A 24,054-nucleotide genomic window follows, 5' to 3' on the forward strand; every position below is an offset into this window, starting at 1 on the left:
TTCGTGATCCGTTTTGGTCGAAGACTTGGCCGCAACTATATATGTATATGACAATACTGTTGATGGTTCTGCCATGTCGTCCCCAAGCAGGCCCTTCAAAGCCTGTCACACTCTATGAAACTGAACGAGCGGGAGCAACGTCGTCCCCGCGCCCTCTCGCGGAGTTAGGTCATCCCATGTACAAACCTTTTCATTCATGAAGAGGTCCCCCATTGCAGTCACATTCAATTCAGAAAGGGCGGAAAGCACTCCCTTATCACCGCACGGGCCCAACCACGAGCACCAATATAATTTCGCCTCCGGGGCGTACAGCAGGGAACAAGCTTGGGCATCCATTAAGTGATATCACGCATGCGTTACTGAGTTCATAGAATCCAAGAAGCCCGTGCAGCGGTCCCTTGGTCTGGCCATCGAAGCGGAAGGGGTGCCGGAGATGCCACCAGCGTCTCAATCCGTATATGCGGGGCCTCGGCCGGGCCGTGTATCCAGCCGTAAGCATGTGCCCCCTGTGCAGCACGGTAATAAAGCTCAAAGTCCGGAGCATCGAGACCTCCAGATTCATACGGTCGGATCAATATATCCCAAGCGACCCTTGGTTGCTTCCCAGCCCACACAAGCTTAAGTACCAAAGCATGTAGTTGCTGAAAAAACGTTTTACTCAGGACCATAGGGATGTTGCTAAATAAAAACAGGAAGCGAGGCAGGATCACCATTTTCAATAGCGAGATACGGCCCATCAAAGACAGAGGGAGTCCCTTCCATCTGTCCACATCGTCTTCGAGTTTAGATATGGCCACTCCATAGTTTTCGCGGAGCAGTATGTCGGGGTCAGTGTGTAGCCTAATGCCCAGGTAGCGGACCGGCTCAGTAGTCCACTGAATGGGATAATCCGGATCCATTCACGCAGTGGAGGGAGTGAGAGGAAACATGACCGTCTTGTCCCAATTCACCTGTATCCCCGATAGTGAGCCAAACAGTCCCACTTCTCGCAAGATCACCAAGAGATTATCCTCTGGGTGCCTCACGTACAGCAAAGCGTCATCTGCATATGTTGACACTATAAGTCTGTACGTGGGGAATCTAATAACGCGATGGCTATGGTACTCACGTAACGCACAGGCTAAAGGTTCCGACACTAGGGCGTATAACAGTGGGGAAAGCGGGCAGCCCTGTCTGGTGCCGAGTGCTACTGGGAAGGGGTCGGTCGTAATAGAGCCAATGCGGTCTCTAGCCCTAGGGCAAGCATACAGCGTGTTCAGGAGTTGCAAAAAGAGCTCCCCCACCCCCATGCGGCGGAGCACCAAACGGAGGAAGGGCCATTCCACAGAATCGAAGGCCTTCTCCATGTTGAGGAAAACAGCCACTGCAGGGACGTCTGATCTCGTGTGTTGGGTCGCTGCGAACACCGTCCTAAGATTGTAAGACCAGTTTCGGTTAGGGACAAAACCCGCTTGCTCAGGGGCCACAAGGACTTGGAGCAGGGGGCTAAGTCGGTTCGCAATGATTTTAGCAAAGATCTTCACGTCTACGTTTAGCAGTGACAGCGCCCTATACAAGGTGCAGGAGTCAGGAGGCTTCCCAGGTTTAAGTATGGCCACGTTTATAGCTTCCCTCATTAATGGAGGCATCTCTTCCACCTCTGCCATCTCCTATACGAGCATCAGGAGTTTGGGGATCAATATCTCTGAAAAAGTTTTATAAAAAGAGGCCGGGAAACCATCACTACCTGGAGCGCTTCCAGCCCTATTCGAAGACAACGCCCAGAATACTTCCTCCCTCTCAAACGGTCGAACCAGAAATTCTCGATGCGTGTTAGTCAGCCCAGGCAATTGGATATGCATCAGGTAGTCCAGGATCCGTTCTTCCGAAGCGGACCCCCTGGAGCCGTACAATGCGGCGTTATAATCTCTAAACCGCTCCGCCACCTGCTCATCCGTTAAAGCTTCATCTGCCCCCTCATCTCTCAGTGCAGGTATTCGAGTGGCGTGCCTGCGTTGCTTTGATAGTCGCGCCAGAACCGCCCCCGGGCGTTCCCCCTCTCCATAGGACCTAGCAGTGGCGTATTTCCCTAAATGCAGCACCTCAGCGTCTGCTTCTTCGTGATACTCTCGTAGTGTACGGGCCAGCTCACTGGTCAGCTCGTCATCAGGGTTTTGCAGCCGGCGCTTCTCTATATCCCGCAGTTTAGTTTCTAGTAATTACAGCCTGCCATGTATGGATTTGAGGACCCCCGCGTGCTTAGCAATGGCCAGACCGCGCATATAAGCTTTGAAAGCCTCACATACCGTGAGAAAGGAGGACACCAACCCTACGTTCTTCTCAATGAATGTCTCTGCCTCATTCGTCAGCTCCTCTCGGAAAGCCGCATTTTGTAGCTCAAATGGGGGCAGTATCCAACTAAACGGCGGGGGCGAGGCTTAAGCGCTTCCACCTTAACAAGCACTGGGGAGTGGTCAGAGTATGTGCGGGGCAATATCACACACGACTGCACATTAGGAAGGAGCGCGCCAGGAAGCAGCCAATAATCTATTCTCGTGTGTATATTGTGCTGCGCCGAATAGTGTGTGTACCCTCCCTTACTCGTATGTTGTGTTCTCCAGACATCTTGCTGGTCTAACCTAATCATTTCTGTATCTAGGGCACGTGCAGAGCTCGACGGCCTACGATCTGGGCCATCCGACCTGTCCAGAGCAGGGTGTCGCACCATGTTAAAGTTACCACCCCACAGTACATGTCCCCCGCAGTGTTCTCTTATCTTGGATGCTAGGGACAAATAGAAGGAAGGGCAATCATCATTTGGTCCATATGTTAAATGTTGTATACTTGTAAAGCGCACAGCTGCCCCAGCAAAGGGGCGTCCCGGCGCTGTATACCGCTGGGGAACCCGTCCTGGCTTTCCCTGTGGAAGGGTCCCTACTGGGAATTCCCAAGGTGGAGCCAGGCATCCCCGGCGTTGATGGGGCCGTTGTGGAGATTAAGCAAGCTAATGCCCAGAGTTGCAGAGTGGGACCCCAGGTTAGAGTAGGCACCGAGGCGAGAATTGTCGAGTCCGCTGACCCTGGTCCACGACCCTACCGCGCCGGGAATTGAACCCTGGTCCCGGGCCGACTTCTGCACTCGGGTCTGCCGCCTCTAACCAGTGAGCCACACCACTCCACAAAAAGACATGGGCTTTCCAGCACATTTCGTGATGATGTATCTCCCTTCCGGATCCGTTACCACCGGTGTTATAGTCATGTCAGACCTAGGGTTCACCCAAGTCATGACGCCGCGAGCATGTGATGTGAAACCTGCAGAGTGTGTGTGTCTGTGCAGCCCTCTATAAGTGAGCGTTGGGCTGTCTGGCCGCAAGTTAGTCTCCTGCAGTAGTGCAAGATCAATAGAGTGTCATGAGAGGTTTTGTAATACTCGCCGGACCTTCCTGTGATCGTTAAGCCCTCGCACGTTCCTCGTCAGAAGTGTAATGGAGTGCGAGTTGCGTGATAACTGAGTCATGTCAGGGGGGACATCGTGTGTGAAATATCAGTGTGAATCGTCCATGATGCATAGTACTTTGACCTATACAGTGTGCTCGCATCCCTAAAACGCCTAAAAAGTAAAACATCAAGACCTAACATGCATGCAATTAGGAGGCAAAGGCCTCGGACTGTCCCCCCACCCACGCTTGCCCAACCCCAACATGGCCGCGAACCATCACCCCGCCTACCCATGGTTCCCACCCTCCACTCAAATCAAAACTACAAATCCCCCCGCTCCCGCTCACTATCCAACCCCACTACCCCTAATACTCCCCAAAGCTGTAAGTCCTCGAAGAAAGTGTTACACATGCAAGGGCGTAGATAGCTCGTTCATAACCAAGAAAAAAAACTGTGTCAATCAATGCATTGTGCTGCAGTCCTCCCGCCCTAAACAACAATCTGATATGCATCACGCGTCCCCAATTAGTATCTGTTTGCTCCACAAGATACATTTTATGCACATTTAGCCCACTGATGTGTCCAATTCCCTCAGAAACAAAAAACCATAGCTTGTAAGTTCAAATATTGCAAATATTCAGAGTGACCCAGCAGAGTGCGTAGAGGCCGCGAGCCCTTTCACATATCAAGCCCCTCATACAATTCCAAAACGGATATAAAGAAAAAAGGAGGGAAAAACCTCCCTACCAGTAAGTAACCGCATCATCTGAGACCCCCCCCTGCCCCCCAAACCACACACCCCACTCACAAATGTCGGTCAATTGCGTCCGGCTCGGACAGATTGGATGAAGCAGTGTGGTCTCCAGCCCCCAGTTCCAAGTACTGCAGTAGGGGCCCCACTGTCGAGTTTGCAAAGTGGCAGATCCCTCTTGATCACAAAGAGCACTCCTTCGTCAGCCAGCCCCAAGGTTAGTCCTGTTCATCCAGCGGGCTGCTCATAGGGTCATCGGCGTCGACGTCCTCTGCCTGTCGCCTATGGTTCTTGTTCCAGTCCTTCATGGCTTTCTGCAGTGCCCGTGGGTCGGTGAATATAGTAGATTTCCCTTGCCTGTTGACTCGCAGCCTTGCAGGGTATAGCATGGCGTAATCTATCCCCAGTTCCCGAAGCCTGCGCTTCATGGGCACGAGCTGTCACCTTGCTTCCTGTACTCGTGCAGTAAAGTCCGGAAACAGGGAGAGTGTGGACCCTTCATACTGTAGCGGCTGCTTCTCACGGGCTAGCTTCAGTGCCGTGTCCCGGTCCCTGTAATTCAGCAGCTTGGCCACGATGGGGCGAGGCGGCGCGCCCGGAATGGGTCGCAGTCCCAGAGTGCGATGGGCCCTCTCCACAATAAAAATGTCTGAAAAAACCCCTTCTCCCAGCAGCTTCTTCAGCAGGGCCTCCACGAAGTGCTCCATGTTGCCCGTGGATGTGCTTTCCGGCAATCCCGTGATTCTTACGTTGCATCTTCGAGACCGCGCCTCCAAATCCTCCGTCTTGTCTTGTAAGAGTTGGATGGCTCTGCCAAGCTGCTTGTGGCCAGCATCCAGTGTTGTCTGTGCCTCTTCGACTTCACCAAGACGGCGCTCCGACATATCTAGGCGTTCGGCATGCTTATCAAGCCGTTCCGCCATCCGATCCATTCTGTATGTCCGGGCATCTATCTTGGTCCCAAAAGACGCGAGGCCCCCTTAAAGATTTTTTTCCATGGACATCAAGATTGTACGGAGATAGGGCTCAGGTGAGGGCTCCCCTCCTTCTGCCCCCGAGCCACCGCGGTCCGAGGGCGGAGGGGGTTCCGTAGCCCTCGAGCCCCTGGCGGGGAAATTCAATTTGGGCTGTGTCTTATCTGGACGCCCCATCGTGGCGCAAAACCAGGAGACGCTCACTCCGCTTCCACTGCAGACCGGTACTAAGCTCCGTTGGTCAGCCAAGCTCTACAGGGCCCAAAGGCAGACAAGACCTCCAACAAGGGTCACACACTGTGGGTAAGTCGTCGCCTTCGCAAGCAGGTAGAACAAATCCCCCGTAGGCCGTCTGTCCACAGGGCACCACGCAGTATCTCCTCACAGCGCCATCCAGCTCTAGTGCAGCCTGGCACCCCAAGCCAGTATGGGATGTGTGCTTCACTCGTAAGCCCCTATGACCTCGCGGGCGGTCCCGGCAGGAGGAGGTGGGGGGGGGGGGGGAGGGTGAGGCCTGGGGAAGAAGCCGATCCACCCTCCGTCCAATGTCAACCTCTCCACCTACGACGCGTCGCTGCCATCTAGTGTAGGGCGCAGAACCGGCACTCGGCCTAAGCAACATCCACCTCCTCCCTCCGGTCTCAAAATGTTGCAGTTCCCTGCCCAGTGCCCCCGTATCTCCGCAATCCTCAGCGGTGGGCGCCAGAGCACTTACGTGCGCCCTCACAGAGGCGGACGGCACGTCGTCTCGTCACTGGACCCAGCACCTCCGATGGGGCCGGGCACTCGAGTACTCCTGCTTAACCGCCGCAGGGGCGCCCGCACACACTCCGCAGGGCGCTGAACGGCCGTCGGCACACAGTCCTCTAGGCCACACTATGAGGGTTTCTCAGAGTGCAACTCTCCGCTCAGTGACTCACAGGATTTCAGCTTTCCGCAACACCGCAACAGCCCCTCGCCGCAGGGGGGCCAGGAATCACTCGACCCCGGTGGGGCAGCAGGCTCAGGAGGAGCGTCTCCGGCAGATATGCCCCTCGCGGAGCTGGAGCCCTCCCAGGCAGCGTCGGGGATGATCTCAGCACAGGGGCTGCCGAAGGTACTCCGGAGCACTTATCCGTGGAGCAGGTGTGGGGGGGATCGGTTTGCGTGTAGGATATTTAGCAGGATAGTGTGGGCAGCGAGGGAGGTCATAGACTAGGCAGCCATCGCCGTCGCAAGCTAGCTCCGCCCCCCATCCTATAGGTCAGTTTTCACGTCAGCTGGGGAGTGCTTTTTCAAGTCCCCTGGTGCAAGGAGCGCGGCTCGTATGCAGGCAGCAGGCCTTTCTCCTGAGGGGGGAAGAAGGAAGCAGGTCGAGTCACAGAGAAAGTGGGCGGGGGTCATGAACATCAAGCATGGCATACTGCTGCCTAAGAAAGTTTAATTTTCAATAAAGAAATGGTTTGGGGAGCCACACTAGAAGAAAGGCATGCAGGCATGATTCTTCCAAATGAAATGCTACGTGCTAGTGAGCCGCACGTAACTAAACTGAAAAAAGGCGTGACCAGCATTCTTAAAGGTTAATAGTAAAGTGAAAAGTGGGCACCGTGCTTAAAGCGTGGCGCCCCGGACTGGTTCGAGGGGCAGCGAACCCCGGGTGCATTTTTTAATGTGTTGGCTGATTTGGGTAAGCGGTGCATAACAAAAGAAATGCGTGATCGCCAACCTGGAACCCAAAGCTGCCTCTCATATCAAACCAGAGGAGAAAGCATGCAGGGGGAGTAAAAAAGTAAAAGCGCGCCATGCACGTGTTCTGATGAAACGCTGTGATAAAAAGAGATGGCTGGGGGAGTGGGCAAAACAAAGTGGAAGCGGGGAGTAAAGAAAGTGAAAGCGCGCTATGCACGTGTTCTGCTAAGACGTTGTAATGAAAAGAAACGGCCGGGGCACTCGGCAAAATGCAATGCAACAAATAAAAGTGGAAGCGCACCGTGCCCACACACCATACGCGTGCACATGTCCTGTCCAGGCGTGTGCACATGTCCTGTCCAGGGAGGCACGCCGAGCAGGAGACGAGGAGGGAACAAAACATGCCTCCGTCCCAATGAAAAGCATGCATTTGGGAGCTGCGCCAATAAGCAGCATAGGTGGAGCTTCCACCCCCAGCTTCGGAAGCTAAATCAACAACAATAGATCTCAGAAGCGAGCAGCACATTCGCTGCTTCGCTAGGAGAGACCTAAAAAACTGTCTGATGACAGGATAGAGGTGGGGCTCCCTCATGTGTGTGCTAGGAAGATAGAAACAGAATTATGGTTTACCAGTGCAGCAGGATCAGTGAGGAGAGTTTGGGGTTACTCCTCCTTGTTCTCCAGAAATTATCTCTGATGAGAAGGCTGCCTTTTACTTTGGCATTAAGGATTGCAACCAAATCCACCCTCTGGAGCATACATCAGAGATCTGGATCACCAGTGCACCTCCACCTCGTGCAACCCTGACACAAGCCCAAAAGAGAGTCCACATATTCCTTCTACAACATCGCCCTATATGCCAAACCCTCCGGAGCATGAGGGCTTGCCTTTGGGATAAATGGCCTGTAGACAGCAGCATAGAGAAGAGGTCCACATTCACCTACTTCCAAAATGCTTCGAGCATGGAGAATAGGTCCTGAAATCTTGCTCTTACTTCTTTCACTCCAGAGCACTTGCTCTTGTCTGTTGTGTGAACCTCTTTTGAGATAAGCATAGGGAACTCCACCTTCGCTTGAGCGTAATTTGTTTTTAATTATCAAATGCTGAAATAAAATCGAGCCTCTCTGATCTCTTTGGGTGGGGAAGGGCCCTTATGGCACTGCAACCTCCCCTGTTGGAATCCACCCTTCAAAACTCTGGCAGCAGTGTTTGGACAATGTTGTAACTTCTGTAATTGCAAAGTCTGCATAGTGTGCTAGAACTGCTAATGCTTACCATACTGACTCAATTTTTCCTTTCACTTCTGCAGGAGTGGTGCGCTCATTGCATGCTGCTGGCCGTCTGGCACATGTATACTGCACAGAAACGCGGCCCTACAACCAGGGGGCTCGGCTGACCGCATACGAGCTGGTCTATGAGAAGATCCCATCCACACTTGTCGCGGACAGCATGGCCTCTTTGGCAATGAAGGAGAAGGCTGTGTCTGGTGGGTGTGACTTGTGCCTCCTGATTACTTTTGAGTTAATTTGATAATGCAGTCTGACATAATGCACAAGGAGGGCCTTTTTAGAATTATGTTTTTTTTAAATATTGGCTGGATCCCATGATTACATTTCTTCTCATGTTGAAGCATTGTGCAGGCTAACTTTAAGCAAAATGTAATAATGTGCAAATTAGTTTGTGTCTACAAGAAAGCCCTTTCATCTAATTACATATGGGTTGCGTAGCTTCAAAGCTCTGAGGAACAGTAAAGCAAGGGCAGGGCCATGGGAGAGGTAGGTTAGACATGCACTTGGGGTAATGCTGGTTTTAAAATCGTTTTAGGGATATTAGACCCTCATGTACTTTCAAAATCCAAGTCCGATCTTTCCTACACCAGCGCAGCTCCTTGCCCTTTAAACCGCTCTAAAGGACATTAAAGACAAGTTACTTTCCATGTCTGAAAAACTCTGACAGATGGAATAGGGTTTGTTGGATGTTCGCAGCCCCTGCCCAGATGCCCCTCACTTTCCAGAACCTATTGATATTCTACCTGGGTGAGACTAGGGCGACTATCACATTATGGTAGACATTAATCTGTGGGTCCACATAGTGTAAAGTTTGAACTGAAGGTAGGGGTGTGTGCATGGAGCCACTCTTTTGGCCACATAATGTGCAGTTTAAAAGAGCCGCTGCATGGATAGAACATTTTCTACATTCTTCTCTTCTACTCTTATGCCGCCCCTTATTTCCTCTCCACTTTGTTGTTTCCAGCTGTCATCGTGGGCGCAGACCGGGTTGTGGCTAATGGAGACACAGCCAACAAAGTGGGAACCTATCAGCTGGCTATTGCCGCAAAGCACCATGGGATACCCTTCTATGTGGCAGCCCCCAGCACCTCCTGTGACCTGAGCCTTGAAGAAGGGGACAAAATTGTGATAGAGGAACGCCCTGGCCAGGAGCTGACTGATGTGAATGGAGTCCGAATCGCTGCTCCAGGTGAACCTCTGATATGGGCTATAAGGGAATGCAGGGCTTTATCGCATCACCAGGTGTGCTTCTGGTGTGAACTAGAGGAGCTTGATCGACGCTTCAGATGATCCTGCAGTATAGGCAGGAAGGCGGTGTAGACCTTAAATGTAGCACGAGATAAGGCTCTACTATGGACTTGCGAGGGGAGCATCACCACTGCTCCAAGTGAGGAAAAGTATGGTATAGAGAGTGGAGTTTGAATGCAGCACTTGGCGAGACTGAGGTGGATGCTGAGAAATGCTTAAACAGGTTTTGAAAAAAAGTAGTTTTACAGTATCCTTGTGTCTGACTCTGACCCAGAATCCTTTCAAACTCATGGAAAATAATTTGGTCATGACCCCAAAATAATATAATATTTTCTCGCAATGATTATGTACAATGGTAAACACACAAACTGATTCTCATTTAGTGTACATCAGAGGTACTACATAATAAAAAAAAAACGATGAAGAATAATTTAAGAAAACCCATGTCTTAAGGAAGATTCAAAAAGTGAATTGATTGGAAATCGTGAGTATTTAAAGTGAGACGGGGCCAAAGACAAAAAAGATCGTACTCCTCAATGTTCTAAATCCATATGTATTTCTTCGTGAACCAATAAGCACTCCTGACTGGATAATCAAAGAGTGTGAGAGCGAACATGGCATTTCACTTTTTTCTAATATAAGATGGATTGCCATTGATGGCTCTACTCTGAGTTTATTTATTGTAATTTATAGTTTGCATTTTGGAACCTGCAACTCGAGCAAATTCCATATTCGTAAAATTATGCCATATTCACATTCATATTTAATGTAGAACTACCTGATTGCACACTGTATAAAATCTCTATTTAGTAGTGAAATGACCGTCTGACACTATTAATTGACACTACGCAAGGCTAGCACACCAGCCTCTTCCTGGATTTGTCCATATAGTCCCAAGCACAAGAAAGACATGCCCCGAGGTAGTAGTATTCCCTCGTCCCAGGACGTCCCAACCCTGACCACACCACACCACAGCTTTGCACCAAGTGCTCGTCTGAGTCCTCTGTACTCTTACTAACATATTCCCTGAAGGAGCCCCAAATATTGTGTGATCTTGTTGCTTGTGGCTGTAGGAAATGCACCCTTCTGTCAAGGTGTAGCACTTAACTCTAGAAATAAGAGAGGGACCCCTTAAAAGTGTCAAGGGAAGTGAGGTATATACCTTAGCAGATAAACACAGCTCCCTTGGCTCAAGTGAAATTTTAAATACAATAGTCAAACTTTAGAAAATAAGTTTTTCACAAAATTAAAATTCCTATGAAATTGTTACATTTATTCCAAAAATAAAAATAAAGGAAGATTAACAGCTTTCCATCATACAAATAGTTAAAAGGGGGCCATAAGGGCCGCATTGTCTGGCCCCGATGTCTGGGGCCTCCGGAGGCTCCTGATCCCCCCCGCTCGGGCCCGCAAATTTGTCCATGGGCCCCTGTTTCGAAGCCCCACCGCTATTTCCTCCTCTGGTCATAGCCGGTCTCGGTATCCCCAGGCGTGTCACTCGGCCTCTGCTGTGTCGTTTGAGGGGGGCCCACGTCCCAGGATTATCACACCGTTCGTGGGCTCCAAGGGCGGCTACAGCCCGTCCGAGTCGCACCCAAGGCTCACAGCCTCTGAAGTCCCTTGCCAATTCCAGGCAGCCTCAACTTCAGTGCCACACAGTTTCTCCGCAGCAGTCACAAAATGGCGTCTCGGTCACCAAATGTCATGTCCCAAAGATCCAGTGCCAGCCAGGCTCGTCTCCACTGATGTCAAGTGAGGAGCTTGTATTCCCTTATGTCCGCCACTCACCTCTGGGCTCGGCGCCCCTCAGCCATCAACCGCCTCAGCACTGTCCCAGCTGACCAGTGGGGACCAGGCGGCCCCTGCATGATGGAGGGCACCCTGCTTGCTCTCCATTACCTCCGCAGCCCGATCCGGCCGCCGGGGGGGGGGGGGGGGGGGGGGGGGACCGTCAATACTCAGGAACCCCCTCCACTTGACCTCTCACAGCCTCTGCCAGGGAATAGCCTTCCACACTCGTGTCTCGCGGGCCCACCTCCGCCAGGAGAATTCGCCAGTCACCAAGATTGAGTCCCCGGCTCCGCAGTGTCCACTAGGCCTTGCCGCTGCCGCTCACACCTAGGCCCGGTGCCCATCAGCCGCCAATCGCCTCCACGCTTCTCCAGCAGACCAAAGGGGGACCAGACTGCCTCTGCACGAAGGAGGGCTCCCTGCTTGCTGTCCACTATCTCCGCGGCCCGAACCGGCCGCCGGGGGGGGGGGGGCGTCAATCCCCAGAACCCCCCCTTCACTCGAGCACGCACAGACCCTGCCCGGGAGCACACCACTTTACTTGCGCCCCTGCAGGCCCGCCACCGCCAGGGTATATTGCCACCTCCACCGGAGCACCAGCTTCTTTAATGCAGTCTCCGGCTCCGCAGCCTTCTCCAGGCCACCCTGTTGCCGCCTACACCAGGGACCGATGCTCTTCAGTCGCCTGTCCCCCCTGCACGGTTTCCTGCAAGGTGGGGGCTTCCTGCCCGCTTTCACTGCCTCCGCGGCCCTATCCGGCCGCCGGGGGGGGGGGGGGGTCCGTCGATGTTCAGGACCCTCCCTCTCATCGGCCTCCCTCAGTCACCAAAATTTAGGCCCAGACTTTGCTAAGCAAACCAGGCCTCTCTGCTGCCACTCCCATCTGGGCGCTGCTCTTATGTCGCTGACCGCTTCCTCTCGTCCCTTGTAGATCAGCGGGGGCAGACCACTCCGGCCAGACGCCTTCTACCCCAGTGCCGAAACAGCGCCTCTCGCAGCCCGTCTCGAAGTCGCCTTACGCACCTGGGTCCACGAAACTCGAGGTCCCCGGCTCCGCTTCCCAGTCACGAACGGCGGACGAAGCTCTCTTAGGCTGCATCCGCCATGATGGCCACCATGGCCACGCCCCCCCCCCCACTTAACTTATTTTAACACAAAAATGGAGGCCTTACCCCATACCCTTTTGCAGAAGGGATTGTCCAGATTTGCTATAATCACTAGCATCAACACCAATATTTTTTAGAAGCCCTGTGATTTTAGTGAACAGATACCACAGACCAGCATTCCACTCTGAAAAGCTTTCTAGCTCCTAGTGCAGTTCACCATTTTCCACTTTTATTGGCAGATCAATATCTAGGCCACAGTCTGATAAAGAAATATTGAAGGGCACTTTCAAGGTAGGGACATTTACAAACAATTGCTGTTAGACCAGTACACAAAATTGTAAACAGTTTGTTATTTTGGCAATACACAGCATTTTGAAAGCTTGTTTAATATTACATTTTAAAAAAAGGGCCTGCCTCATGTCAGGTCTGTTAAAGCTAGGTGGTTTGTGGTTCTAAAACATTTGGGATGCAGTGCTAAATAGTCTGAGGCCTTTTCATGCAGTTGTTCGGCAGACAATTCACATTAATTAACATCAAAACAATGGATGTCATTTCCCACTAGTGTATTGGGGCCACAGTACTGTTGCACTCCAGCTGAATTTTCAACTACTTCCTTTTAGCACTTGTCTCTCTCACAGTGGCAATATCTCCGCATGATCGTCCCTTTTACTTGTTATGCTGCCCTTCCAGAGGCCGATATAAGCTGGCTCAGGTGAAAGGTGAAGGTCCAAACAGGAGTCCATCTCCTAAAGGTTTGCAGATCTCAAGTGGAGAAGCTGGAGGGAAATGTTTTACTCTGGCAGGAGAACTGCCACTGCTTCACTGGCGCTTTGTTGGATCTATCCCATCCTTGTTTCGAGATCTTTTTTGTGAGGAAGCTAAATGTGTAGATGCAGGCTTCAGTGTCTGTGATGAACATTGGCAGCCTCGCACAAAAGCAACCACCATCTTGAGTGGCACAAGCCTAGATTCCAGTCTATTCAACCATTCACATGCCTAAGCACAGGAGTGAAAAATCTCATTTGATGTTCTCCTCCACCCTCAGGAGCCTTGATATGGCAGAAAAAACACAGGCTTTACTTGGAGAAAACTGGTATGCCAACCCCCCTCACATATGTTTAAAGGTCTGTAAAGAGGTGGCTGTACTCTGCCGCTACTGTTGGGCTCTAATAACATGAGTTGAAAGGGCAGTAATTACTCATTAAATGGGGTGATCTTTGGGTAACCCCTCTTCCCCCACGTATAAAAATAAAAAGAGAAATTTAAAAAAATGCCATTAGTGGCCTCATTATTGTCTAGTCAACTGGGGGAACAATCTACATTGATAAACTATCTATCAAATCCACTTTTTCAGACTAAATTAAATGAATTGGAACTCGCTTAACCTAATACTCTAGATCAAATTCACCCAAGTTTGTGTCTTTTTAACACCAGCAGTAATGGCTCTTTTAATTTGTTTCAGGTCTGTGAAAAATTCCTAAAACTTTTTTTGAGTTCGCCTTTAGACCCATGTTCAGCACACTACATGAAACCTTTGTCTAATACATTGACACCACAGTTTACTGCCTACTGTAATCCATCTTTCGATTCTGGATTAGTTCTGCCCTCCAGGGAGCAGGCAATTGTCACCCCTCTTCTGAAGAAACCCAACTTAACACCCAGTGTTCCTGGTAATTACCACCCAATTTCTATATTGCCTTTTTGTTTTTTGCTAAAAGCATTGTTGGCTCACAACTTCCATGGTTTATCAAGGAAAATAAGATCTGGTTGTCATGCAGGCTTTAGTACCAAAATCATACATTTTCAGTAACAGACCATATACAAAAAACTCTAGATAATAGTGCCTCCGCGGTCTTGATCCTGTTGGATGTTTCCACAGCCTTTGACACAGTGTGCTGTTCAGTTCTCTCTCGCGGATCACTGACATAATATCGATGACACAAATATAAACTTACCAAAATATCGAGGAAAAAATATAGAATGCAAAAATATCGAATCCCTATCTCCAAGCAGGTAAGTACAAAAATATCGAATCAAAAATATCGTTGTAAAATATATAGTTAGTCAAAATATCGTTTTTTTTTTAATATCTTAAAAGTAATTGAAAATTAATGAAATAATAAATATATTTAACTTAAACATACTTAAGAAAGCGTTGGATAGCGTAGGGGTAAAAATTACTATTCCCACTCCAGTGAGTGCAACAGTAGGCAAAGCGTTGGATAGCGTGAGGGTAAAATTACTATTCCCACTCCAGAGAGTGCAACAGTAGGGAAAGCGTTGGATAGCATAGGAGTAAAAATTACTATTCCCACTCCAGAGAGTGCAACAGTAGGGAAAGAGTTGGATAGCGTAGGAGTAAAAATGACTATTCCCACTCCAGTGAGTGCAACAGTAGGGAAAGCGTTGGATAGCGGGAGGGTAAAAATTACTATTCCCACTCCAGTGAGTGCAACAGTAGTTCTGGTAAATTATTTTTATCAAACGCAGGAAACATTTTCTTTTCTTCATCAACCATTAGCAATGTCAATTTGTACAGCCCATCTTCTTCTAAGGTTTGAAGCTCAATACCTTCAGGTGAACAATATATTTTACAATTCATCTTACACAAAAGATCCCGACCTAATAGGTTAACGGGACTGCTGTTACAGACGATAAATCTGTGTTTGTCTTTGTAATTTCCTATTTCTACATCTACAGGATTTTTCAGATTAGTTTTAATATGCTGGTTAGCTACACCAACAACCTGGATTGTATCACCCGAGAGAGGAAGATTTTCAATTTCCACTGACCTAACAGTAGAACGGGTAGCACCAGTGTCCACAAGAAAAGTGATATCTTTATCATTCACCTTACCATTTACAAATGGACCTGACTGATCTACCTCAAGAGTGGCTCCAAGTACACACTCTTCTTCCCCTCTCAGGCACCGTCATGAGTAATCCTCTGAATCACAGCTCTCGTTTTCTTTTAACCAAAATTGTTGAGAAACATTTGACACATTTTGTGATCTTTTTACCTGTTCAGCTCCGCAGAAACCTGTTTCCGGATTGTATCTTTGTGTATTTCTGCAATTTGGCAAAGGTGGCTGTGGAATTTGGCTTTGCTGAATGAATTGATTCTGCTGCTGATTCACTAACTGTCGCTGTAGCTGTTGCTGCTGATTTATCTCATTCTGCAGCTGTGGATTTAATGATGAACTTTTTTAATTTCTGGGTGGATTTTTACATTCCAGTGTCCAATTTCCCCGCAATTAAAACAGGGTAGCTTTTGTTTCAATTCTTCAATGTTTATAGGCTTATTTCTAAAATTTCCTTTAAACTTGCCAGGATTCTGGTTCTGCTGAAAACTTTTATTTTCTAAAGCTGCTATCTGTTGCTCAGCTACCTTCACTTGCGCCCACATTGCCTTTTCTTTGAGTTTCTTCTGCTTAGCATCTATCTCATCACTGCAATATTTTGCCTTTCTCAGGATGTCATCAACCGAAAGTGCTTGCCAGCCTACAATTCCAGTCCTAATCATGTCCCCTATTTCAGGTCTCAGGCCATAAACAAATCTATAAATGAAGTGGCTCATGTCACTTTCACTTAATTTCTCATAGCCACTGTATTGTTTAAATACCAGAAGCAATCTTTCATAATAAGAATGAACTGATTCCTTTGGTTCCTGGTTAGTTCTGTCAATTTTAACCCAATCTACTTCTTTTGCAGGAATTTTGTCTTTTAACCAGACAATTACTTTGTCATAGAAATCCATGACCGTATCTGAAGGAGCACCTGTTACTCTATGCCTTTGTGCTTCCTCCTTCGGCCAACCCACAGACATTTTGTATTCTGTCCAAAGATCTGACGGGGCAACAATGTCAAAGAAACCATCAAGATCAATCCACAGAACTTTGGAAACTTTAATAAACCTGTCTACCTGTCGATACCATTCCACTGGCTTTTCTCTGAGTCTTGGGAAATCATTTGTAAATAGTAAGATATCCTGTCTTGTCCATGGAACATGAACATACCCTCCACCAGCTATTTCTCTCATTGGAAATTCACCAAAAACTTCTCCCCTGTCCCTCTTTTCTTCTCTCTTTTTTGTCCATTTAACTCTCCATTTGCTTAAATCACCTAATCTTTTCAGGAACACAATTAGTTCTTTTATGTGAGTCATTCTGCCTGTAGTATTAAGATTTTCTATGTCCCTTTCAGAAAAATCCACTCTGTAATGCTTTTGTAATTGTTTCTGACGAGTTAAATCTTTTTCCAATTCAGCAGGCACCTCTTCAAACTGTTCATATTTATTTTTAGTTTTCCATTGTATACTCTTGCATATAAAAAGCAATTCATCATCCTGATATTGTTTCAAACAATCAGGAACAATTGTGCCAATAATCAATTCCTCTAAATCTGCTTTTAATTTCGCAACATCAAGCTATCTTGATTCAGGAATTTGTGTTAACTCTGTTCTATTTACAGAGCCAGAATCTGATTCCGCCACCGATGGTGTGACATTTGACAATCCTTGATTTAAAGTTAAATTTGGCATTGTTTTATCTTTATGAATCTCTGTTAATTCAGAATAAAAAGTTTCAGCCACTTTCTGAAACTCTGCATTCCAAGGATTTGCTATTATCGACTGCCTGTTCTCATTTTGATCAAAAACTGGTACAACAGGACCAATTGTAACTGGTACTGTCACTGCTTCCATGCCTTTTGTTAATTGTTGAATTAATTCTCCCTTTGCCTTCAGATAATCTGTTATATTTGGAATATCAGGCAGGGTCTTTTTATCATTCTTCGGAATATTATTTCTAGAATTAGAATTTTCTCTCGGGGATCTTGTTTTACTCCTTGACCTTTCTCTATCAGGCAATCTCATAAATCTGGGTGAATCCTCAACTTCCCTAGGTGCAGAAGGAGAAACGCCTGAAAAACTTCTTGGAGTAGAATGTGAACAACCTGGTTGTTTATACGGCGGAGGGCTGTGTAACATATCCTCTAAAACTGCATCAAATTCTTGATCTAATTTACCTTTCTCTTGAGAATTCTTCTGACCTGATTCTAAAACCATTTCTAATACTGGATATAATCCTTCCTGTATATCTCCTTTCCTCCAACGACGTACTTTTTCCTGATGAGTTACTTTATATAAACTCCTTGATGTTCCCCAATTTTCTCGCTCTAGCTCCATCATTTCAATTTCCCATTCAACTAAGGCTTCAAATTGAGTGGGTCTGGGTCTTGGTGAAAGAGCCATCATTTTATCTCTTACATTTCTTAGAACTTTAACATTAAATGACCCATCCTCCGGCAAGGCTAAAACACCATCTCCCCTAGTATATTGCATCCAATTTTCAAACCAGAGAACGGTATGATATCCGTATTCTCCTTCCATATATGCTGCAGGTGTTTTATACTTATGAAGTAATTTTCCACCACGCGCTTTAATTTTCTTGTCAGGATTAAATAAATTTGTAATTTTCTGAACCCATGAAGGCTTTTTCTCTTCTTCATACTAATAACTCATGTTTTAAAATGAATTCGTAAAGCTTAGAAAAGATCGTAAATAATTTTTCTGTTGTTCCGCTGTTCTAACCAATCCGTGCGCGAAACTCACCAACAAGCCAATCGGGTTAAGCTACGTCACCACCTTGCTCAACCAATGAAAAACCAGTTTTCAGAAATGACCAATCAGCTAACAGCTCGATTTGATCACGTGAGCCAATCAGCGCGCTTGCTGTGACGTATGTCAGCCAATCACAGCGCGAACCCTGTGACATACACTGCTGCGAAGCTGCGCGTGTCAGTGTCACTCCGTAACTTACCCCTCCTTTACAAAATATTTTCACAGCGCCATTTTAAACACTTCTTTTCGAAGAGTTTTAGTTAATAACTACATAAAACAAACCATTTGTCCGATTCGCTAACAAAGTAATAGTTTTATCAAACATTCAGAAATTTCACTTGCATGAAATAGACAACGCTATTTCCATGAAAACAATTTTTCAGCTTTCATACAAAGAGAAACCTATCCATACATACATGAACTCTTGAGTAGGACTTTAACCAACCAATAGAATCCCTGTTACGCCAGTAAGAAAAAGCTATCTTACCCTTCACACAAGTTCGGAAAAATCCTACTACTTTTTTCACAACGAGTTTTAAAACGGGCTCCAAGTCCCTATACTCAAAGTTACAATTTCATAGTCAATCCTCACTATTCATGCAAACTATCATACCTAAATCCCTAAACTTGTGTTGTACGACCACAACACTTAGTGATATTTCTGTACCACTATTTTGAGACGGAACAAATGAACTGTGTAACTTCACTTGTCACACTACTCTGCCGGCACATAGGCTTTTCACTCTGCTGGAAAAACCTAACAACAAACATATAACATCTAGACAAAACTTAACATGTGTTAAACATGTATCCTATGTAATTACCATGTAACATGTATGTTACCATTGTAACCGAACTCTGCTACCAGGAATTTGATCCAGCGGGTCTTTTTTTTTTTTTTGGTTTTTTTTTTGGTTTAAATGTTTTATTGCGAGTTGATCAGGTTTACAAGCAAATACTGTTCACAGCACAAAAAGAAGATAAGAACATAGTACTAATTAAAGAAAAACAGTAAAGAATCCTTCATATATACAGCAGAAATTGTATGTACAGTACACAACACTGTTAATGAATAACATTGGTAAACTGGCCTACTTAACCAGTTCCTCCCTCCATCCATCGCTCTACCGGTTCCCAAATTTTAATTCCCATTATCCTCCTTTTACTCCCTTTTGTCCTATATATTGCTCGCTCCATAATGTATCTTGCCAACAAGCGTCCTTGCCAGGAAACAAAAGAGGGTGGGTCTGGGCTAATCCAGTCTTGCGTCACACAGGAGCGAAAGATCCCAACAGAAATAAATAACAGTTTTTTATGATCATCTATCATAGATATATCAGAAATTCCTATCACAACAAGTTCGGACGTGAGTATTACAGGGATTCCAAGTATCAAAGAAAGAAAATGTTGCATTTCTAATAAGATTCTACTTAAATGTGGGCATGAAAAAAACATATGTACAGAGTCAGCTGCATGTAAGCCACATCTATTACAAGCAGTACCAGCTGAGGAACCCCATTTAGAGATTTTGGCTGGTGAATAATAAAGATCATATAACACCATATAGTGTTGAGTTCTACTCCTGCCCGAAAGCAAAATGGAATTAGCCAAGTGGATAGATTCTTCCATCTTGATTGAGTTTGAACCTAGTTTCTCCACCCATAAATTTTGCCTAAACAAAATATCATCTGGTTGTTTTGATATCAACTGATTGTAAAAATAACCAATTTTCCTTATTTGATACAAAGAGTCAATCAAAAAAATTCGTTGTAACGACGCTCGTTCCTGTTCTGATAGTGTATGAAAATAACTATGCCACTGTAAGTATTTAAAATAATCAGCATTGGTAAGTTTATATTTTATTTGAAGTTCAGTAAATGACTTAAGTTTATTATTCTGTAAGAGATCCCCAAACTGGGTAATGCCGAGGTTATGCCATCTTCTCATAGTACTGTCTATACCCACAAATGGGAAAATATGAGAGGAGGTCAAGGGGGTATATCTCGTGATTCTGGGGATGTCAAAAATTCGCTTGATAAATTTCCAAGCCCTAAAAGCAGCTTTAACAATTTTAAATTTTGTTTTTTTGTAATAGCTGGGCTCGACAAATTTTAGTAAACAACCCTTGGCCTCTGTCCCTAGAACCAGTTCATAAATAGATGGAGAGTGAGAATCTAGAATCTAGAATCTGCAATACTGATGATAGGTAATAAAAAAAAATATGGTGTACCCCAGCCCCCCCTATCTTTTGAAACTATCATTTTTTGATAGGCTCTACGAGGTCGTTTATACCCCCACAGGAATCTTCCTGTCATTTTCTCCAGCTGTTTAAAAATAAGCGTAGAGAATTCTAAAGGAATACAACGGAATAGATATAAGAACTTAGGGAGAATCATCATCTTCAAAACATTATTTCTACCATATAAAGAAAGATGTAAATGGTTAATGCGCTCTAGTAGAATGTTAGATTCCTTTATCATGGGCAAGATATTTATTTCTGGAATTTGTGAAACTGGTGATGTGACCTTAATACCCAGATATGTTGCAACGGAAACTATGTTGTTATGTAATGGGGGATTTTGACCAGTGAATAAAATTTGTGTCTTGTCCATATTTAATTTATAACCCAAAAAGGCGCCGAATCGATTAGCCAGGTCTTCTATCCTTGGGATAGCTTTACTTATATCTGTAGTAAGGACAACCACATCGTCAGCATATGCAAGTGCCCTATAGTGTATGTCTGCTGCTACTACAGGTGTAATATCATATTCATGATTCAATTTGTTTAGAAAAACATCGATATAGATTGCAAAAAGCAAAGGAAAAGCAGGGCACCCCTGCCTTGTACCACGGCAAATTGGAAAGGTGGTCGACTTATTTATTCCAATTTTGATAGATGATATAGGAGTGTTATACAGAGCTTTCAATGCTCTAATCATACTTGGTCCAAGCCCCTTAAATGCAAGTAATTCCCATAGATAGGGCCAGGCCACTCGATCAAACGCCTTCTCGGCATCTAAAAGAATTACTCCCATTGATGTGTTTGTACCTTCTGCCCAATCAAGCAAAGAGATTACTCTACGAACATGATCAGTGGTATCCCTTTTGGGTATAAACCCATGTTGCCACCGTGATACTATAGTTGGAATTATCACAGATATCCGACTTGCTAGGATTTTTGAAAAGACTTTGCTATCGGCATTTATAAGTGAAATCCAGCGGGTCTAAAGAAATTCAGTCTCATATATGCAAACTCTACACCAGGATACTCACCATTATTTATAAAATTATCACTAGGCCCATTCTTGACTGAGACTTGTATTTTGACCTACTGAATCATATGACCTAATTATTCAAATCTAGGAAACACTTTAATTAAGTCAATTTAAATAGGCAATGGATTAACTAATGGTAACTCAAAGAAACGAACAAGACCAGCTTGTCATTTCAAAATCTATTTTATTAATTTTATTTCGAAAGCAGAAGCATTTCTCTTTTATTAGCAAATTTTATTTCAGCAACTTAATTCATTAGTGGCACAAAAGATTAGCAAATTCAAAGAACCAACATCAGCATGAACAAAAGCTCAAACACCTATTTCCCTAACTTAGCTAAAAAGGAAAAACCTGTCAGTAAAGAAAAATTACTAAGTCTTACGTGAAAGGGAAATCTGGCAGCGTCTCTGGAGCACAGGATCGATCGAACAGTGCTCTTAGCAAAGGGGCAATTCTTATAGTATTTTCCTATCTAAAACTAACTAAAAGAATACAAATATTCGAGCAGAACAAGATTTCATTGGTCGATGAATGTCTTTCGATGCGGTCATCTTCCGACTCTCACATAGCCCGAGTCACTTTTTCAGACGTGCCATTGTCTATTAAGTAAGTTACCGGCAGTTTCCAAAGAAAGTAACATTTAACAAAAAGCAAAACTTCCTTCGTCCGCTCATGCTTTTCCGCTGCCGAACGACAAGTACGGCCTTGACCATGAAGCAATCTGAACCAAATGTCCTAAGCTTCCACACAGCCTTTGTTTGCAAGCCTTTCTCCAAGAATTAATGTAGAAAAACATTTTCACATTCCAGCGTAGCTGTGCAAGGCCCACTCTGGCTTAGCTTTTCAGACATCCATTTTAGAAGTAGGCCACAAGCCTTTTTGCATGAGGGTGAGTCTAGTATGCAAGGAAACACAAGACAATAATTAATTCAAGAAATGATAATTATTCTGTTACCCACCCCCTCTACTAAATTAACCCATTAGCTATGTTACCTAGTTTTGCATACAAACAAATAAACAAACACATACACATGAAAACGACAAAACGTAAACAAAAGCACATTTAAAAGAATGCACATGCTATTATTTTCAAAACCGCTGCAGTTAATAAATAACAAACAAGAGACCAAGTAAATATATTATTCAAAGCAAAACAACAAACATAACAAGAGCACAAATGGTTATACCCGCGTGTTTATAATGGTGTATATTACTCTAGGTTGAGTCAGTAAACGTGCAAATCATGCGACGCACATTAGTAAAAATAAAAATCATAAGAGTTTCATTTGTCACAAACTTTTCAGAAATAAATCTGAAAGTCCGCTCCATCAAGCTAATATGTAGAGAGATATGCAGTAAATAGATGGATAAAGAGGTGAGATAAAGAAAGTGATACGGTAGAGAGCTGAAATAGAGACGAGATAAATGGAGGTAAGACTGCAGTGATATGAAGTGGAGAGGAGCGAGGTAGAAAGGGTGCTGAGGGAGATGACGTGTAGAGACTGGGAGAGAGCGGTACAGAGGTGAGGATAAAGTTGAAGTACAATGGGTAGAGTGGTAGGTATGGAGAGTAAAGCTACAGAGTGAGAAGTGGGTTGAGAGATCGGTACAGAACGAAATTAAGAAAGGTCTGAAATGCAAGAAGTGAGGTGAGGTAAGGAGCCACAGGAGCCAGTACTTTTATTTTTTTTATTATTGCACCACAGAGCACAAGGGTCAGCATTTAGCAGGTCAGGCATGCCCATCTACTTAAGTAAAAAACTAAAAAAAAAATATTATCAGGACGGGGCTTGTGACGACTTTGCTGCAACACCTATAGACTGCACCCTCAGCGGCAAAACTCATTAGGGGTTGGAGAGGTTTATTGTGTGCAGAGGTGGCATGGCATATCTTGTACCTTCTATAATTCTTAGTAGAAGAATGTTGATCTATCTACCCTTCTGTAGTTGTAGAGGAGCTATAAATGTTATCAACGCACAGTGGGGTAGTTCCAGTGGTATCGAATCTTTGCAAAAGTATATACGTTTTATTTTGACTTGTGTTTTTGTGAGTATTTGGAGGGTCTAGATTTGCATAACGTTGGGCTCACTGGTGCATTTCACTCTACCTTCTCTTCAGGTATCGGTGTATGGAACCCTGCCTTTGATGTCACCCCTGCTGCCCTCATCACTGGAGGAATCATCACTGAACTAGGTGTCTTTTCACCTCAGGAGCTGCGATTGTCTCTTACCAAGCCAATAAAAGTGGACTGCCAATAGCAGGATGGGTGTTCTTGCATTCTAGAACTCTTCTAGGGTGGGAGATTACAGCTCTTGACTACCTTACAGTAACCAAATACTTCTATGAAATGACATTTGCTTAATTTAGTTTTTATACCATGGCCTCTTCATCTCATCATGTAATATTTCCAGAATTATCCCCAATAAAGATCATCTGCATAAGATAGCTTGGTGGCTGTGGTTGCACTAAACGATAAAGGAGTTTCGACCTATTTTGTGTAGCTGCATTGTGTCTAGAAATGCTCTTTTATGCAAAATCAAGTGTTTACTTAACCAATCATAATGAACTATTACATTAAGTACATTAATTAGCTCGCATGTATTGTGCAGGAGCAAAGGTTCAAAATACATGCAGTCTTTGAGGTCGCTTTTTAAAGTTAAAATCTAGAAAGCGGTATAGCTTGTTTGTATTATGATGGATGGGGAATAACCAGGGCTGGAAGGTACCTGTCCTAGGGGGGATAACGGAAGTGACAATAGGAGAACTAAGATAGACGAGAGAATATAGAAATATTGAGCAGTGGAGGATCTTTGGGATTGGAGCAGTATTCCGAATACCGTATCTATGCTGAATCAGGACATTACCTCTACGTCCCTGGTCCTTGTCCCATTCATTACTTCATGAGGTGGATCGCCTA

At 45.5% G+C, this 24,054-nt stretch overlaps 1 protein-coding gene across 1 annotated transcript in view; it reads left to right on the forward strand.

The window, feature by feature from the left end:
- Nucleotides 1-23,578, forward strand: part of MRI1 (methylthioribose-1-phosphate isomerase 1) — a 64,059-nt gene extending 40,481 nt beyond the window's left edge. Inside the window, exons 4-6 of the mRNA XM_086963631.1 lie at nt 8,119-8,295; nt 9,063-9,287; nt 23,256-23,578. Coding sequence (XP_086819757.1) covers nt 8,119-8,295; nt 9,063-9,287; nt 23,256-23,395 — 542 coding nt within the window. The 3' untranslated portion in view covers nt 23,396-23,578. The remainder of the gene's footprint in view (nt 1-8,118; nt 8,296-9,062; nt 9,288-23,255) is intronic.
- Nucleotides 23,579-24,054: the final 476 nt, after the last annotated feature.

Source organism: Lissotriton vulgaris, chromosome 1_1 (assembly GCF_964263255.1).
Source record: "Lissotriton vulgaris chromosome 1_1, aLisVul1.2, whole genome shotgun sequence".
Lineage (NCBI taxonomy): Eukaryota > Metazoa > Chordata > Amphibia > Caudata > Salamandridae > Lissotriton > Lissotriton vulgaris.